Source organism: Scatophagus argus, chromosome 24 (assembly GCF_020382885.2).
Source record: "Scatophagus argus isolate fScaArg1 chromosome 24, fScaArg1.pri, whole genome shotgun sequence".
NCBI classification, from domain to species: domain Eukaryota; kingdom Metazoa; phylum Chordata; class Actinopteri; family Scatophagidae; genus Scatophagus; species Scatophagus argus.
The window spans coordinates 10562395-10575764 of NC_058516.1; the positions used below are offsets into that span (position 1 = coordinate 10562395).

At 41.3% G+C, this 13370-nt stretch overlaps 1 protein-coding gene across 7 annotated transcripts in view; it reads right to left on the minus strand.

Moving 5' to 3' along the window:
- mcf2la (mcf.2 cell line derived transforming sequence-like a) overlaps nucleotides 1-13370 on the minus strand; it is a 47115-nt gene that overhangs the window by 27165 nt on the left and 6580 nt on the right. Inside the window, exon 1 of one of the 7 annotated variants that reach the window (XM_046382308.1) lies at nucleotides 6215-9558. The exons of the other annotated variants lie outside the window; for them this stretch is intronic. Coding sequence (XP_046238264.1) covers nucleotides 6215-6323 — 109 coding nt within the window. The 5' untranslated portion in view covers nucleotides 6324-9558. Of the gene's footprint in view, nucleotides 1-6214; nucleotides 9559-13370 lie in introns of those variants that run through there. 7 annotated transcript variants of the gene reach the window in all.

A 13370-nucleotide genomic window follows, 5' to 3' on the forward strand; every position in this document is an offset into this window, starting at 1 on the left:
ACAGAGATTGTGAGCCAGGTCTTTTGGTCCAACATCAGTGTCTGACCTCACAAATGCTCTACTGCATGAATGGGCAAAAATTCCTACAGAAACACTCCAAAATCTTGTGGAAAGCCTTCACAGAAAAGTGGAAGCTGTGACGGCTGCAAAGCTGTCCGTGTTTAGAATGAGATGTCATGTCCTATCGGCCCCGTCTTAATGATACAGCATGAAAGCAGCAGAATATCAAGACATTCATATTTAAAAGCATAAACAGTGATGTCAGAGAGACAGGCGTCCAGCACCGAGGCGTCACTGAGCCCTTCAGCTCTCCATCTGCTGCTATGGTATGCAGCAAGTGGAGAGGACAGACTTGGAATGTAGACTTGAAGGCACTAGGGTGGACAGAATGATGTTGGTGTTGGTGTGTGTGTATGTATGTGTGTGGCGTCAGGGTGTGTCCCAGAGGGTTAAAAGTTGCTGTGTTGGTATCAAATGGCAGCAGCAAGATGGTCAGCTGCATTGTGTGCATTTGCATGTAGAGAAGCAAGGATTTGCCAGCAGCTCTGCAGCTGTGTGTGTGTGTGTGTGTGTGTACGTGCGCTTGTGTGAGGGAATCCAAGCTCTATTATCTGGCATTATAGTTCGGGTTTACCAGAGCCCCATCTGTCACTGCTGTGAGGTATCTAACAAACACACACAGGGCAGTGACTGGCAGGCACACACACACATTCCTGTGCCACTGTTGGCCCTGTGACCCAGTTGTTGCCTGCGTGTGTGTGTGTGTGTATAGTGCCGATGCTCAAACCCAAAGCTTGAATTAGTGTGGATCAGGAAAAACAACAGCCAGATAAACAAAAAAAATAATATGGATGGTCACATGAATTCAGTCCCGATCGTTTGGGTTGTTTTTGTTTTTCTTAGGTTACTAAAACTGCCAGCACTATTTACAGTATTTTTTTTCTGGAACATTTTCAAGTCCTGCTATTTTAATGCTGTGATTCAAAGATTCATCATATGTGTCTGGGTAAGGCCAAGAAGCCCTGCCTCCTTTCAACAACAGTTAGAAATCCCGAACAATGGCTTCAGACCTGACTCTGTCACTGGCAGTGAGCCCTGGTCTACTGAATAGATGGTGGCATCATCATCTCAGCTAAACAACACACTACTGTCCCCCTGTCTGCAGTCTAAACTGCCATCACAACACACACAGACATGTGAACGCATGTAAAGGCTGGGTTCCCATCCAACGCTCGAGCCAACTGTACTCAAATCCGTTGCAACAACAAAGAATTTGCGCACAGATTGATAAATACGTACGATTTTGAAGTGTTTCTGTGGCAATTTTTGTCCACTCATGCAGTAGAGCATTTGTGAGGTCATACACTGATGTTGCAGCAAAAAGCCTGGCTCACAATCTCTGTTCATTTTCATCCCAAAGGTGTTGGATGATTGGACGATTTCCCTTAACTGGAAGTAAGGAGCTGAGCCCAACCCCTGAAAAACATCCCCATAAAGAATGGAGTGTGGTGTATATAGTGCATCAGTCCAGTATCTAGCTGCAGCCACCTAGCTTAGCTTGGCACAGGAGAGAATCAGCTGAAATTGTGATATCAGCCTATAGCATATAAATAAAAAGTTTTGAGGCGTGGACAGTGGCGGATTCACTCACCCCACAACCATCCACAATTAATCAGAATGTACAGCTATAACTGCGGTCCGTGAACCCAAGCTTGGAACATTGGCGTTTAATTCGCATTAAAGCTTTGAAGCCCTAAAAATGGTATTCAGACCAGCCCAATCATGGAGTTTTCACTGGCTCCTTTATGTTACCTTGAAAATGTGACCTTAGACGAGTTTGTTTCAAAGACTCCCGAACTTTACTCAAAATATAACACAAAACTGTCTAAATACACAGGACTTAAATTAAAAATGTTACCATGGAGCATCAGATTCAGCTGCTTGCAAGGCAAACCATTATTCTGCTGTGTTGTTAGTATTTGACAGCTGAGCAGGAACCAGATTGGCCTGGTGGTTGGTGCGACCTTTTCCGTATCTCTCTCTGTAGATGTCTCTAACTATATTGAACATCCAATCTGCAACAAGTGCATGCCAACCGACCTGTAGTCCCATGGAAATTTACACTGCGAGTTGTTGAGGCATCTGTGGTGCAACTCACTAAAATTACAAAGCATGTATTCGCAATCTTGTGGCTTTTCAATCCAGGTCCTCCTCCCTTCCTCTCTCTCTCTCTCTCCCCACCATTAGAGTTAAAAAAACAGACTGTAAAAGCTCAGCTGGGAGTAAAACTTCAGTCACGTTTTTAGCTGCCTCTGGCTACGGCTACCAGTCATTATACTGCACAGAACAAAGAAGAACATGTAAACCAAGAAAGACAAACGGGGGGGTGGGTGGAAAAATGACATAGACAGAGAGAAAGAGAGGGAGGCAACAAATAAGCAAAGAATTCAGGAGGACTGAGTTTTTACTTGCCCTTAAAGAAACGTGCGGTTGTAGAAAAAACTAGATACAGCTCTTTCAAAGAAAGGTGTCACGCACTTACAGGTAAAAACCTCTACCATAATGACAGTGTGCTGGATTCACCTGAGGATGTTTTGGAAGGCAGTGGGTGCAAAAACATTTACTACATTTTGATTGGATGTTATTTTTAGAATAATTAACTACCATTATCACAAAATTTTAAACCCAGAAGCTGATGGCATATTTGAGAAAACCACCATTGACGGAGGAGAGTTGACTTTGAAGGCCGCGACACACACTCTGTAACGTGATCCCAACCAGTCAATATGCTTTTGTATCTGTGGTAAATTGGAGCAGGTCATAATCAAAAGGTCAGCAGTCCTCTACAGAAAGTGATCCTTCTCCTCAGAGCTTATATGTGGGGTATGATGGCAGGCCTCAGGGGATGGCATACTTTTAAAAGAGCAATTTGAGTTTATTTCAACTCGGTTATAAGGTTGTTTTTAGTTTTTTTGACCCAAAACTACAGATTTTGCGCAATATAATCCAGTATGTGTTCATTCTGACCAATGTTAAAGGGCCATTCCACCAGTTTTAAAGTCCAAGATCATATTACCAAGCGGGCAGCGTCTGAAAGACATGGGTGTTTGGCAGACAGGCCAAGTTAGCAATAACAAATATAATATATCCAGTGAGGCTTTCAAAATAAAGCTTGCTGACCAACATTTCACATGTTATGACATATTATAACTTTTGGTATGTTCTGAAAGTTGTGAAACGGTTGCAGGTTGGTTAAGTTTAGGCACACAAACTACTCGTTAGGTTCAGGAAATTAAATCCACCTCCAAATTCAGACTTTTCTCATTCTTTATATTCCTAAGCTAAGACAGCAGACTCCATAAATGACACCAGCAAAGGGTCACTGACCAGGCTGACACATTAGGAGGGAGAATGAGTTGAACTTTTGGATTCAGCAATGCTAAATGTGAAGTAATCATCCTAAGCTAATGAGTTAAAAGTGACAATATATCATGAAATACTATAAATTTGAGGTATATTTCAGCCAAATGGATTTATGTATTAGCATGGTGACTCTGTTATATTTTGCTTCTATAAAAATCAATATGTCTGTTTGTTTGTTTGTTGTGTCTTGTTGCCATCACTCTATCCACCCTTGGGGATCATTAATGATTCATCCCATCCACTTAATCTTATTTACTCTCTGCGCTGAGGTTATCGATTATGTTCTCTTGTTTTGCTATCGATACAGCTTGTTTCCAACTGCTTGTTGTGCCAGACTCTTGAGAACAAAGTCAATTGACAAAAAAAAGGTACATTACAACAGTTGTTGCTTCTAAATCCAATGCAAACAGAACCTAGCTTCCTGTTCTTCAGAGACACACACCGTTCCACATCCCAGATTGCATTAGGGGAGCTTAGCTGAGACTTGTCGACTTCTAATCTTGACTTGGCACAAAGCAACACCAGGAAAGGTTCATGCCTTGATACTAACAGCCTGTGTGTTTGACAGTGTGTGGCTGTGTGTGTGTGTATGTGTGAGAGATTCATAAGACAATATAAGATCACCATTCCGTCTGCCAGAAAAGCAAACACAATCTCTGCACAGCAACACAAAACACAACACACCGTACCCACACCTGAAAACACAGGCGGAGCGCCAAGAAAAGCCTTAATATCTCTGTGGATTATTATCAACACTGTGGTTCACAGGTTTGCGATTGCAGCACTCCAGAGAAAACAAAGAAACCGAATAGATGCCATGGAGTCGACCAGAACACACACACAAAACAGAGAGTGGAAATAAGGGGGAGGAGATGTTGACATTCAAACTCTCAAAAGCGTTTTGTCCCAGCGCTGCTTCCAACTGACAGGGAGGAAACACACTGTGTTAACGGGGTACGAACGTGATTAACATGCTGTCAGGGTGCGCCGCTGTGTACCGCACTGAGCGTGGACCAACCAAGACGTTAACACACAGCGCACTTCAACGCACAGTTAGGACCTCGGGACAGAATACACTTCCTCCACTTTAGATTGGATTATGTAACTGTCTGATGGATAATAGTGCCTTCAGCAGGAAAAACATCTTTGGCCAATGACACAAAATCAATGTGGATAACAAAGTCAGGTCATCTTCATTCATTTAGCTCATTCATAGAGTGCTTTAGACCCATTTATAAACTGCTGTTAATGACCACTCATAAAATGCTTGTAAGAGGAGATTTGGCACATTGGGATGATATCAGTACAAAATGTCTTTAAAGGCCAGATTCTAACATTTTTTTTAACCAGGTTTTGTCATGGATATTTATGGTCACATCAAGATGATTCACTCATGATTCACGATTCTGCCTGACCTCGATGTTCTCTTTTTAACGCAAACGCATGTTTTGCTAAAGATCCTTTGAAGGATTATAAGAACTGTGGTTAAGACATGTACTGAGAAGGACATCTGACAGTTGTTACTATGAAATGGTTACGCTACATTACTTCAAACTTATTTCTGTACTGTAGTTTTGCGTAACTAATAATCCAACATGTACACTGATAACAATATATCTACAGTATGGTGAACTAAATCAATCCATCCAACCATTTGGTTTAAATTCATGGTAGTACTGTAGTAAATTGTGTTGGTCTCTTTGGGTGTTTGACAGTGGGCACCACACTTATCTATTGCAATCTTTGATTTGGACTAAAATCAGTTGTTTTTTCCTTGGCCAGCCTCACCGGTTCTGAAAAACTGGGCGGCGTCATTGTTTTCAAAATCAAAGTCTAATTTCATCTAAGCTTATGAAAAAAATGACCCTACTTCTCACCTGATTTATTACCTCAGTAAACAGTCCCCTACAGAGCTGGTAATCTCAGTCTCTAGTTTAAAGTCTTCTTCAATGCAGCACGATGTTCATTCTGTAAATTATGCTCCCATCCCACAGCATGTCCATCAGTTAGATTTACAACTCAACCTTATGGTCACTTCTGGCTCCAAAAAAAAACCAGGATGTCAAAACTGTAAGTCTACAAGCAAATGTGTATTGGAATTGGTTAAGAACCCCACCTGATGGCAAACACACACCTGCATCATGGGAGTTTGGTTACACTGGTTAATAAAAGTTAATCTACACCAGCCAATCAAAATCGAGGATTTTCAGTGGTCATTGTATAAAATGATTTAGCATCACAGGGAATACAAAAACCAAGTATGCCCATTTTAGGTGTGTACAACAGTGTAGAAAGAGATCAACATTCCACAGTTTGCTCGCAACATCAAGAATATGCAGGAATATTTCAGTACAAACGTAATTACATTTTTGTCTCTTGTAATCATAATTTCAGCAGGTAATACAACATTTAGGCAGATTTACATTTCTTCCTGTTGCTGCAGGGAAGCGTAGCTTTGTAGATAACATGGAAACAAGCACTCGGGCTCTAAATTAACACCTGGTCAGCCTGTGATGCCACAACACTGCAGGGTGCTGTTGCACATGTTAACAGCTGGACCAGGACAGGAATTTACAAAAACACACACATACAAAACCTATGAGAACTGCACTGCGTTCACACACAGGAAAGCACCTGCAGAATTCCCACTGAATTCTCTTATCTTTCCTCCATAAAAACTTATTCACAAGCACAAAGCCACCCAACACACACAAACACACAATATTAACTGAACAGTCTTCCTCTTTCACTTGTGCACACGCACACACACACACACACACACAAACTCTACCTGTCATCATCTTCAGCTGCAGCCACAGCCTGGTGATATCGTGACAGAGTTGAGACACTCGGTTTAGAGCCATCGTGTTGCCGGTACATGTATGCTCCCTGATACACATGTGTACACACACACACACTCATATACACAGCTAAAACACATTCACACACAGACACATCTTCTGTCAGAGAACATCACAGTGGAAGTTCAGGCAGCCCATTCCGCCACAGCCGAGCGCTTCAGACGGCTTACTGAGCTGTCACTGCACATCGCAGCCTGCACACACACACACACACACACACACACACACCTCCCCCTTTCTCATTTGTGCCAACCAGCAAGCAGGCGGAGTTTCACATGACCCGCCCCCCTCAGTGTCACATTTCACACTGTTTTCACTGATGCAGAGAAAAGCTGGATGTGACACAAAGTGGAAGTCTGTAAAAAATAAATAATCAAACCAAAAAATTCATTTGTGTACAGCTGTCTGCAGTCCCAAGACATGATAACGATTACCGTTTGTCATCCTTCCACATATAATCTGTCTCCAGTGTGCTTCCATTACATTTATCTGATAAATTAGATTATTGCATGAATACATGTCTTTGTTTTGCATGTCGGGCAGTTTGAAATAGCAAATTAGCCGAGACAAAAAGGATCTCTTGGCCGATGCCAATCAGTTTTTTTAAAACCGTCTGTTAAGATTTTTTGTGGTGCATGTGTCTGATTCAGCCTTCTAAGAAGGATGTGAAGTTGTGAGAAAGCAAATAGGTGTTACTTCGACGCCAATCTCAAAAGCCTTGTGTGTCCATTAGATCTGTTTCTGCTAGTGATGACAAACTCCATGTTCATAAAATTAAAAATGACTTACAGCCCTTTTAGTTCAAGATGCTATGAAAATCACATTGGTCTTGGGTGTTTGCTTCTCTTTTGGCTGTTCCAACCAAGATCTGAGCGCACCAAGTTTTAAGAGATGTTAAATAAAAGTTAGGCTCACATTAGGCTAATGTAAAGCAAACACAATTAATGTGTGTACTGTACACAGTTCAAATGCAAGACTCGCTTTCTGCCAGAGGCAACGGAGGCCTCTTTCTCTGTTTTCCTCTGCTTTTCTCACACTCTCTCACAGACACAAAACACACACAATGCCAGTGAAGACAGGCAGGGGGACCCAGTGTGTCCCAAACACACACACACACACACATATACACACAAGGACTGGCGAAAATGTGATTAGACCCTCAGGAGCTCAGTTCATAAAATGCAGCATTGCTGAGGAAAACAGCCATTTTTAAACTGTCGCTGCGTCGCTTTGCATAAAAGGGGAATACAGTAACTCCTCCGGGAGCTGATGCAGAAATGCGATAATCCCAGCCAATACAAAAAGCAGTAAAACAGGAAAGACTGAAACAAGCAAGCACAATACAGGTGTGGTGAAATGTCGAAAAAGTCCTTATTTAGTAAAATTGCTCATTCTGAGGTCTATGGGATTTGTGACTCCTGCTTTCTAAGCCCACAATGACATTATAATTGCGTCTTCTGATCCTCCGCAAACATTTTAAACGCACAAGTTACGGCTGATGTTGAGGTAAGCGTTAAAAGATGGATCCTCGGGGTACAAACGAAGGGCAAGGAACCCGACTCAACAGACTTTCCAAACATCACGACAGAGGAAGCTAAGAACAGAGTGACTGAGAAAAAGGTCTGACAAGAGTAAATCTCAGACCGGCTTTAAGTCGGTGGTGAGAGCTTTGTAAAATAATAGAACGCCGAGATGGACTTGCTGTTGGACACCTAAGGACCTAAGACCTCCTCTATGACGCTGCTGACAAGCACAAAGGGGATAATCCATGCTCACATGCACACACACACACATTGTCTGTGTGTTCTCTTAAATTCCCATCAAGCCATCTTTACAGGCCCACATAAAGCACACAGCAGAGTTATTAACTTGCACAGTGGTTGGATGATAGCCCAGATAAATTGTGTACATCAACAACTATATACAGTAAGTCAGAATGAAGATCAGTGCATCCATCCAATCAGATTTTAAGGTAAAGTGGAAACAGGACACGCGTTTATTCCTGGCTGTTTCTTTGAACAGAAAGAGCGAGAGAGACGCTTTCATCATCGGGGGGTCAACATTTACTAAAACACAGAATTAAAATGTAGTCATGTTATAGGGTAACAGGGTAGAAATCATTGAAGGGCTGAGATTAGGTACGAGGAGATGAAAGACAGTGGGCATGTCAGATTAAGAATTAGATTAAGGCTGAATTAAAGCTGAATCTCAGTTTAGTCTGAGATAAGATTATCAGCGCGCAAAGAGATTCAAGAGAGTTTGAGCTAACGGGACTTTAAAAGATCTGAATTTAATAACGGAGGTCAGTTACAGTGATGTCAGAAAGCAGGCCTGTGTGCGCGTGTGTGTGTTTACCTCGTGTCAGATTTAGATGATAGAGCACGTTGGACGTGAGACAGGAAATGCCAGAGGGTTTATAATGGTACATGTCCTGTCTCTGCTGATTTATCCTCCAACTGCTCTGACCACCGGTGGCTGATTTACGGCTCCACCTTCAACACTTTGATTTCTTCGGAATCTGGATAACTTAAGTTTATTACAGCTTGAGGCCAGCAGCTGGTTTATTGCATTAACTTTTCAAATTGACACACAAAGTACTGTACTTAGGAATTTAGGTACTTGTACATTACTTGAATATTTCAATTTTCTGCTCCTTTATACTTGTACTCCACTTCAGTTCAGAGACAAATATTGTATTTTTTTCTTGTCTACATTCGTTTGCCGACTTAAGCAGCAATCATCCAATATATTGTAATGGAACATTATTGATTAACATAAAATTTTTATTGATCCCTGAGCGGAAAATCAGGTTGTGGTAGTGTGTATTCCCAGATATCCCATTACTTAGATGGGTACAATGTTGTTACGTCCACTGAAAGGAACGGATGATCAAAACTATGAAAATAAGACCAGATTTGTAATAAACCAGAACTATCCCTGAAGTACTGAATTTGTATATCTAAGTATATACTTACTTTCCTTACTTTTTGAGGTCACAGCCTTATGCACTGGATAGTCAAACATTTTTATCAAAAAAATATTTGCACCACATCTATAATTCATTATGGGAACGTTCATGGTGTATTATCATGCATTCATAATGGTTTATAACTACTCTCATAAACTTTCATATCACTTTCTGATGCACTGTATCAACAATCTTAAAACATCAGGCTGACTGATGGGGCTTATTATGCATTATGACTGTACACATCTCAATAACTGTAGTAAGGACTCATAGCATGCTATAATAGTCCATGCAGTATCGTAAGTTATCACTGTGCTGTATTATGAGCAATTATTACGATGCTGCATGGACTGTTACAGTATATGTCAAGGTGTGAATAGGTAGTCATAATGTATTATAAGCTCCACCAGTCAACCTCTAGTTTGTAAGAGCACTGGTAAGACGCTTATAATTCATTATTAAGACACATCTATAATGTTTTATGACTGTTAGAGTGCATCAGGAAGCATTATATGTGTTTATGAATGAAGTCATAAAGCATTATGAATGCATCATAGAACCTCACTATAATGTACTATAGATCTGCAAGGCATTAAAATACGGTGAAGACATAAGAGGAATCAGGTGTATGTGTCAGTCCGTCAGTTAATATGGCACACAAGAAGCCTAATACATCAACAACAACTTCAAAATATTTCATGACGTGTGAACTTGCATCTGTGGGATGCACAGCAGACTTCAGTGTGTGTCTGCGGGATGTAAAGGAGACCTGCCTGTATGAGTGTGTATGAGGGATGTGGTGCAGACTACAGTGCGTCTCCTGGCTGAATTATTTTGTTTGAGACCCCCCCCAAATTCAAAGTCTGTGTAAGCAAAGACGAAACACTATTGACTCCTTCCGTTGCAGGTTTCAAACACCATTGGCCAGCTGGAGTGTAAACAGGAAGACGCCAATTGAGAAGTGACTCACGGGCTGGAACAAGCGGTAGAAGAAAACAACACAAGGTGTGAAAAAGTGGACAGTTTAAATCAGCCACAACAACACATCTTCATTCTATTTGCTTCCCAATTTATTGTCTTTTTTTGGAAAGACGTCCGATGCTCTCCTGTCGCTGTCACTCAGAAAGCACACTTTACAGATGAGGAGATACACTAGCAGGCAGTCGTTACGCTGATTTGCTGTCGCCTTATTGACATCTTTGACATGTTGACTTCTTGATCTGTGTGTGTAACATAAACTTAACAGAAAGTCAGAATATCTATAAATGTCTCACAGCCAGAGGGAACATGTCACATTCAGTTTAAGCTGAATTCGATACCTTAAATTTGCAGAAATCCCTGTTTGTATTTCTTCATACAGAAAATATCAACCTGCGTCTTCTAGTTTGAGCTATCATTCATACTAATCACTACGCCGCTGCATGGCAGAGATGAAAGAAACAGGAAGTCTGCAAAACACTGTGCTCATTAGGGGCAAGATGAAGCTGACATGACTTGACCAGGCTAAAGAAGGAGAATATGAATGGAGCTCATTAACTCCAAGGAATTACATAATCTGCATTCACCAGTAAGGTTTGGTATAAAAAACTGAGCCGAGTTCTCACACAGTTAAGTAGGGTAGAAATGATCCCTGTGTACTTTTTTCGTTACACACATATAGTGGTCATTGATTCCAGTTGGCTGGGTAGGAAAGGGAAATTCAAATATCCAGAAAAGAATACAGTCATTCATTATGTTTTTTGCTTTTATTATTGCTTCACAAGAGACAACCCTCATCCAGGTGATGATGACTCTCCAAGTTCCAAGTCTAATAAAACCTGATTAAAAAAAAGATAAAACAAACTCAATGCCGTCCAGATGCTCAGATGAAATTACAGAGCTGAACTCAAACAGCTGACGAATGTGTGTCTAAGGCACATGCGATAAAGTTGGCTGGAAAGACTTACTGTGGGAGACGTTTCTGCACTGCGATATGATGGACCTTTTGTATGATGTCAGCTGTGAGACAGAGGACATCATTCATCCAACAGAACGTAGTTTAAAGGTGCTAAAGGACATTATGACAGGACACATGACTGTAGTTGAACTTTTACACTTCTTCAGCTGGACTTTGTCTGACCTGTAAGTCACCCTGCTGCTCATTTAAACTAACTTTACTGAAATGTCACATTTTAAACTGAACTGTATTGAATATATTAAGGCAAATTAAAGTCTGCATGTGCACTGAAGGGACAAAATACCGTTAAACTAGAACTACGGCCTCATGGTTTACATCCATGTCTGTCTGGACTCGTATTATATACGCAGTGATTGACAGGAAGCTTCATCACATGGTGCGACAACAATCACCCGAAGCTCAACAGCATTAAAACCAACGAGCTTGTGATGGGCTACAAAACTTCAAATATGGATCTGGCAGCAAAGAAGCTACAGATTGATTTGATATTTGTGAAATAGGAAACAGTGCAGAATTGTTTTCCCTGGTCACGGTGAGGACAATGAAGACGAAAAGTGGTCAGGTTCCCCTCACGCCACCAACTCAGATGATGACCCGGGACTTTAACTCAAAAGGCTACAAGGGTGCCAGACAGAAAGAGGGAGATCATGGGAAAGACAAACTGCAAAATCACGTGAATACCCGCAAAAGGGGAAGTTTGGACACATAGGAGGAAGACTATCTGTCACGATGGATCATCATTCAGGGGAAAACCACAGGAAATTACCAAAAAAAAACCATAACAAAACAATTGCTGACCATTATAAAACCATGACATTTTGCTGGTGAGCCAAATTTATTGAGCAAATGAAAGTGCAACCAATTTGTCAGATTTAAACAGATTTACTAGAAGGAAAATGTAATTCTGCAGATCAACAGCAGGTGTAAATCCACTTTGGAAGCTTAAGAAATTTAAGAAAATAGCAGAATTAAAAATACATACAAAGAAAAATCTGCAAATATACCTCACGTCATGTTTTACAATCAGCAAACAAGCGACGGAAACGAGAGCAGCAAGGAGGAAAATAAGATCAAGAGCAAGAACGGAGCACCTGTCTACGCGACACAGCCTTTCTAAAATAGCTTGTGCTAAAAATACACACATCACGTCTAAATACAGTCCAAAGCCCAATGGAAACGGACCAGAATAGACCTGAGCCATCGCTGACAGGCACCTAAATCGAAAAATCATCCAGCACACACTGCGCCACAGTCCTCACATGCACACAGGAGTTTGTGGGATCAAACTGTACAAAAACTCTGCAGGCTTTTGTTAATGCACACACGCACACACACTCCCAGGCTGTTAGACAATTAATGCCAAGTTTTTTAATGAACCACCTTGAGCAAATAAGGATGTAGCAGTATATTATTATTTTCCCACGTGTACTTTAGTCTCCTACGATGGTGCCGACGGAGACTTTTCAAACAGGTGAGCAAACTCCAGAGGAAGAACAAAATCTGCATTTCTGGATAACTCCTTGTTATAAGAACAGGGGCTATGAAGTATATTCAGGAGATACACGAGTGATTCAGGACTATTTTTCAACTAAACAAACGCTAAATAAAATCAACGCTTTTATGCAGACGTTAAGGTTTTTTCTTAAAAGATCAGAAGTTTTAAGAGGCCCAACAGGTAGAATATGAAGGATCATCATATGGTGAACCAAAAACAGACAAAGAAGCAGCATTTGCAGGTTGTATGTTGGCAATTATGTACCAAACTAATGCATTTAAGTGTTGCATGTGTAAACAGGGAGTTTCAGTCAAACAGTCATGATTTTCATCCAAACAATGACTCAACGTGAGCTTTCACATACAATGACACACCTCACAAACCACAGGTACAACTCAAAACACACACACATCCTTGAAAAACTCACTATGCAGCAGTTGACAGCACTGGGTGTATCTGTAGTAGCTCTCCATCTCCTCCAGCGGGATGCACACAAACCTCTCCGCTCCACATTTCCCCACGCATTCCTCCATCTCGTCCCCCTGTCCGCGCTCCTCTTCCTCCCTTATCGCCTTCATCTCCTCAGGTAGAGAGAGGACTGTCGCCCGCCTCATCCTGTTCTCCTCATTTGAGTTTCCAAACCCTCCCTGTCTATCCGTCTCTCTC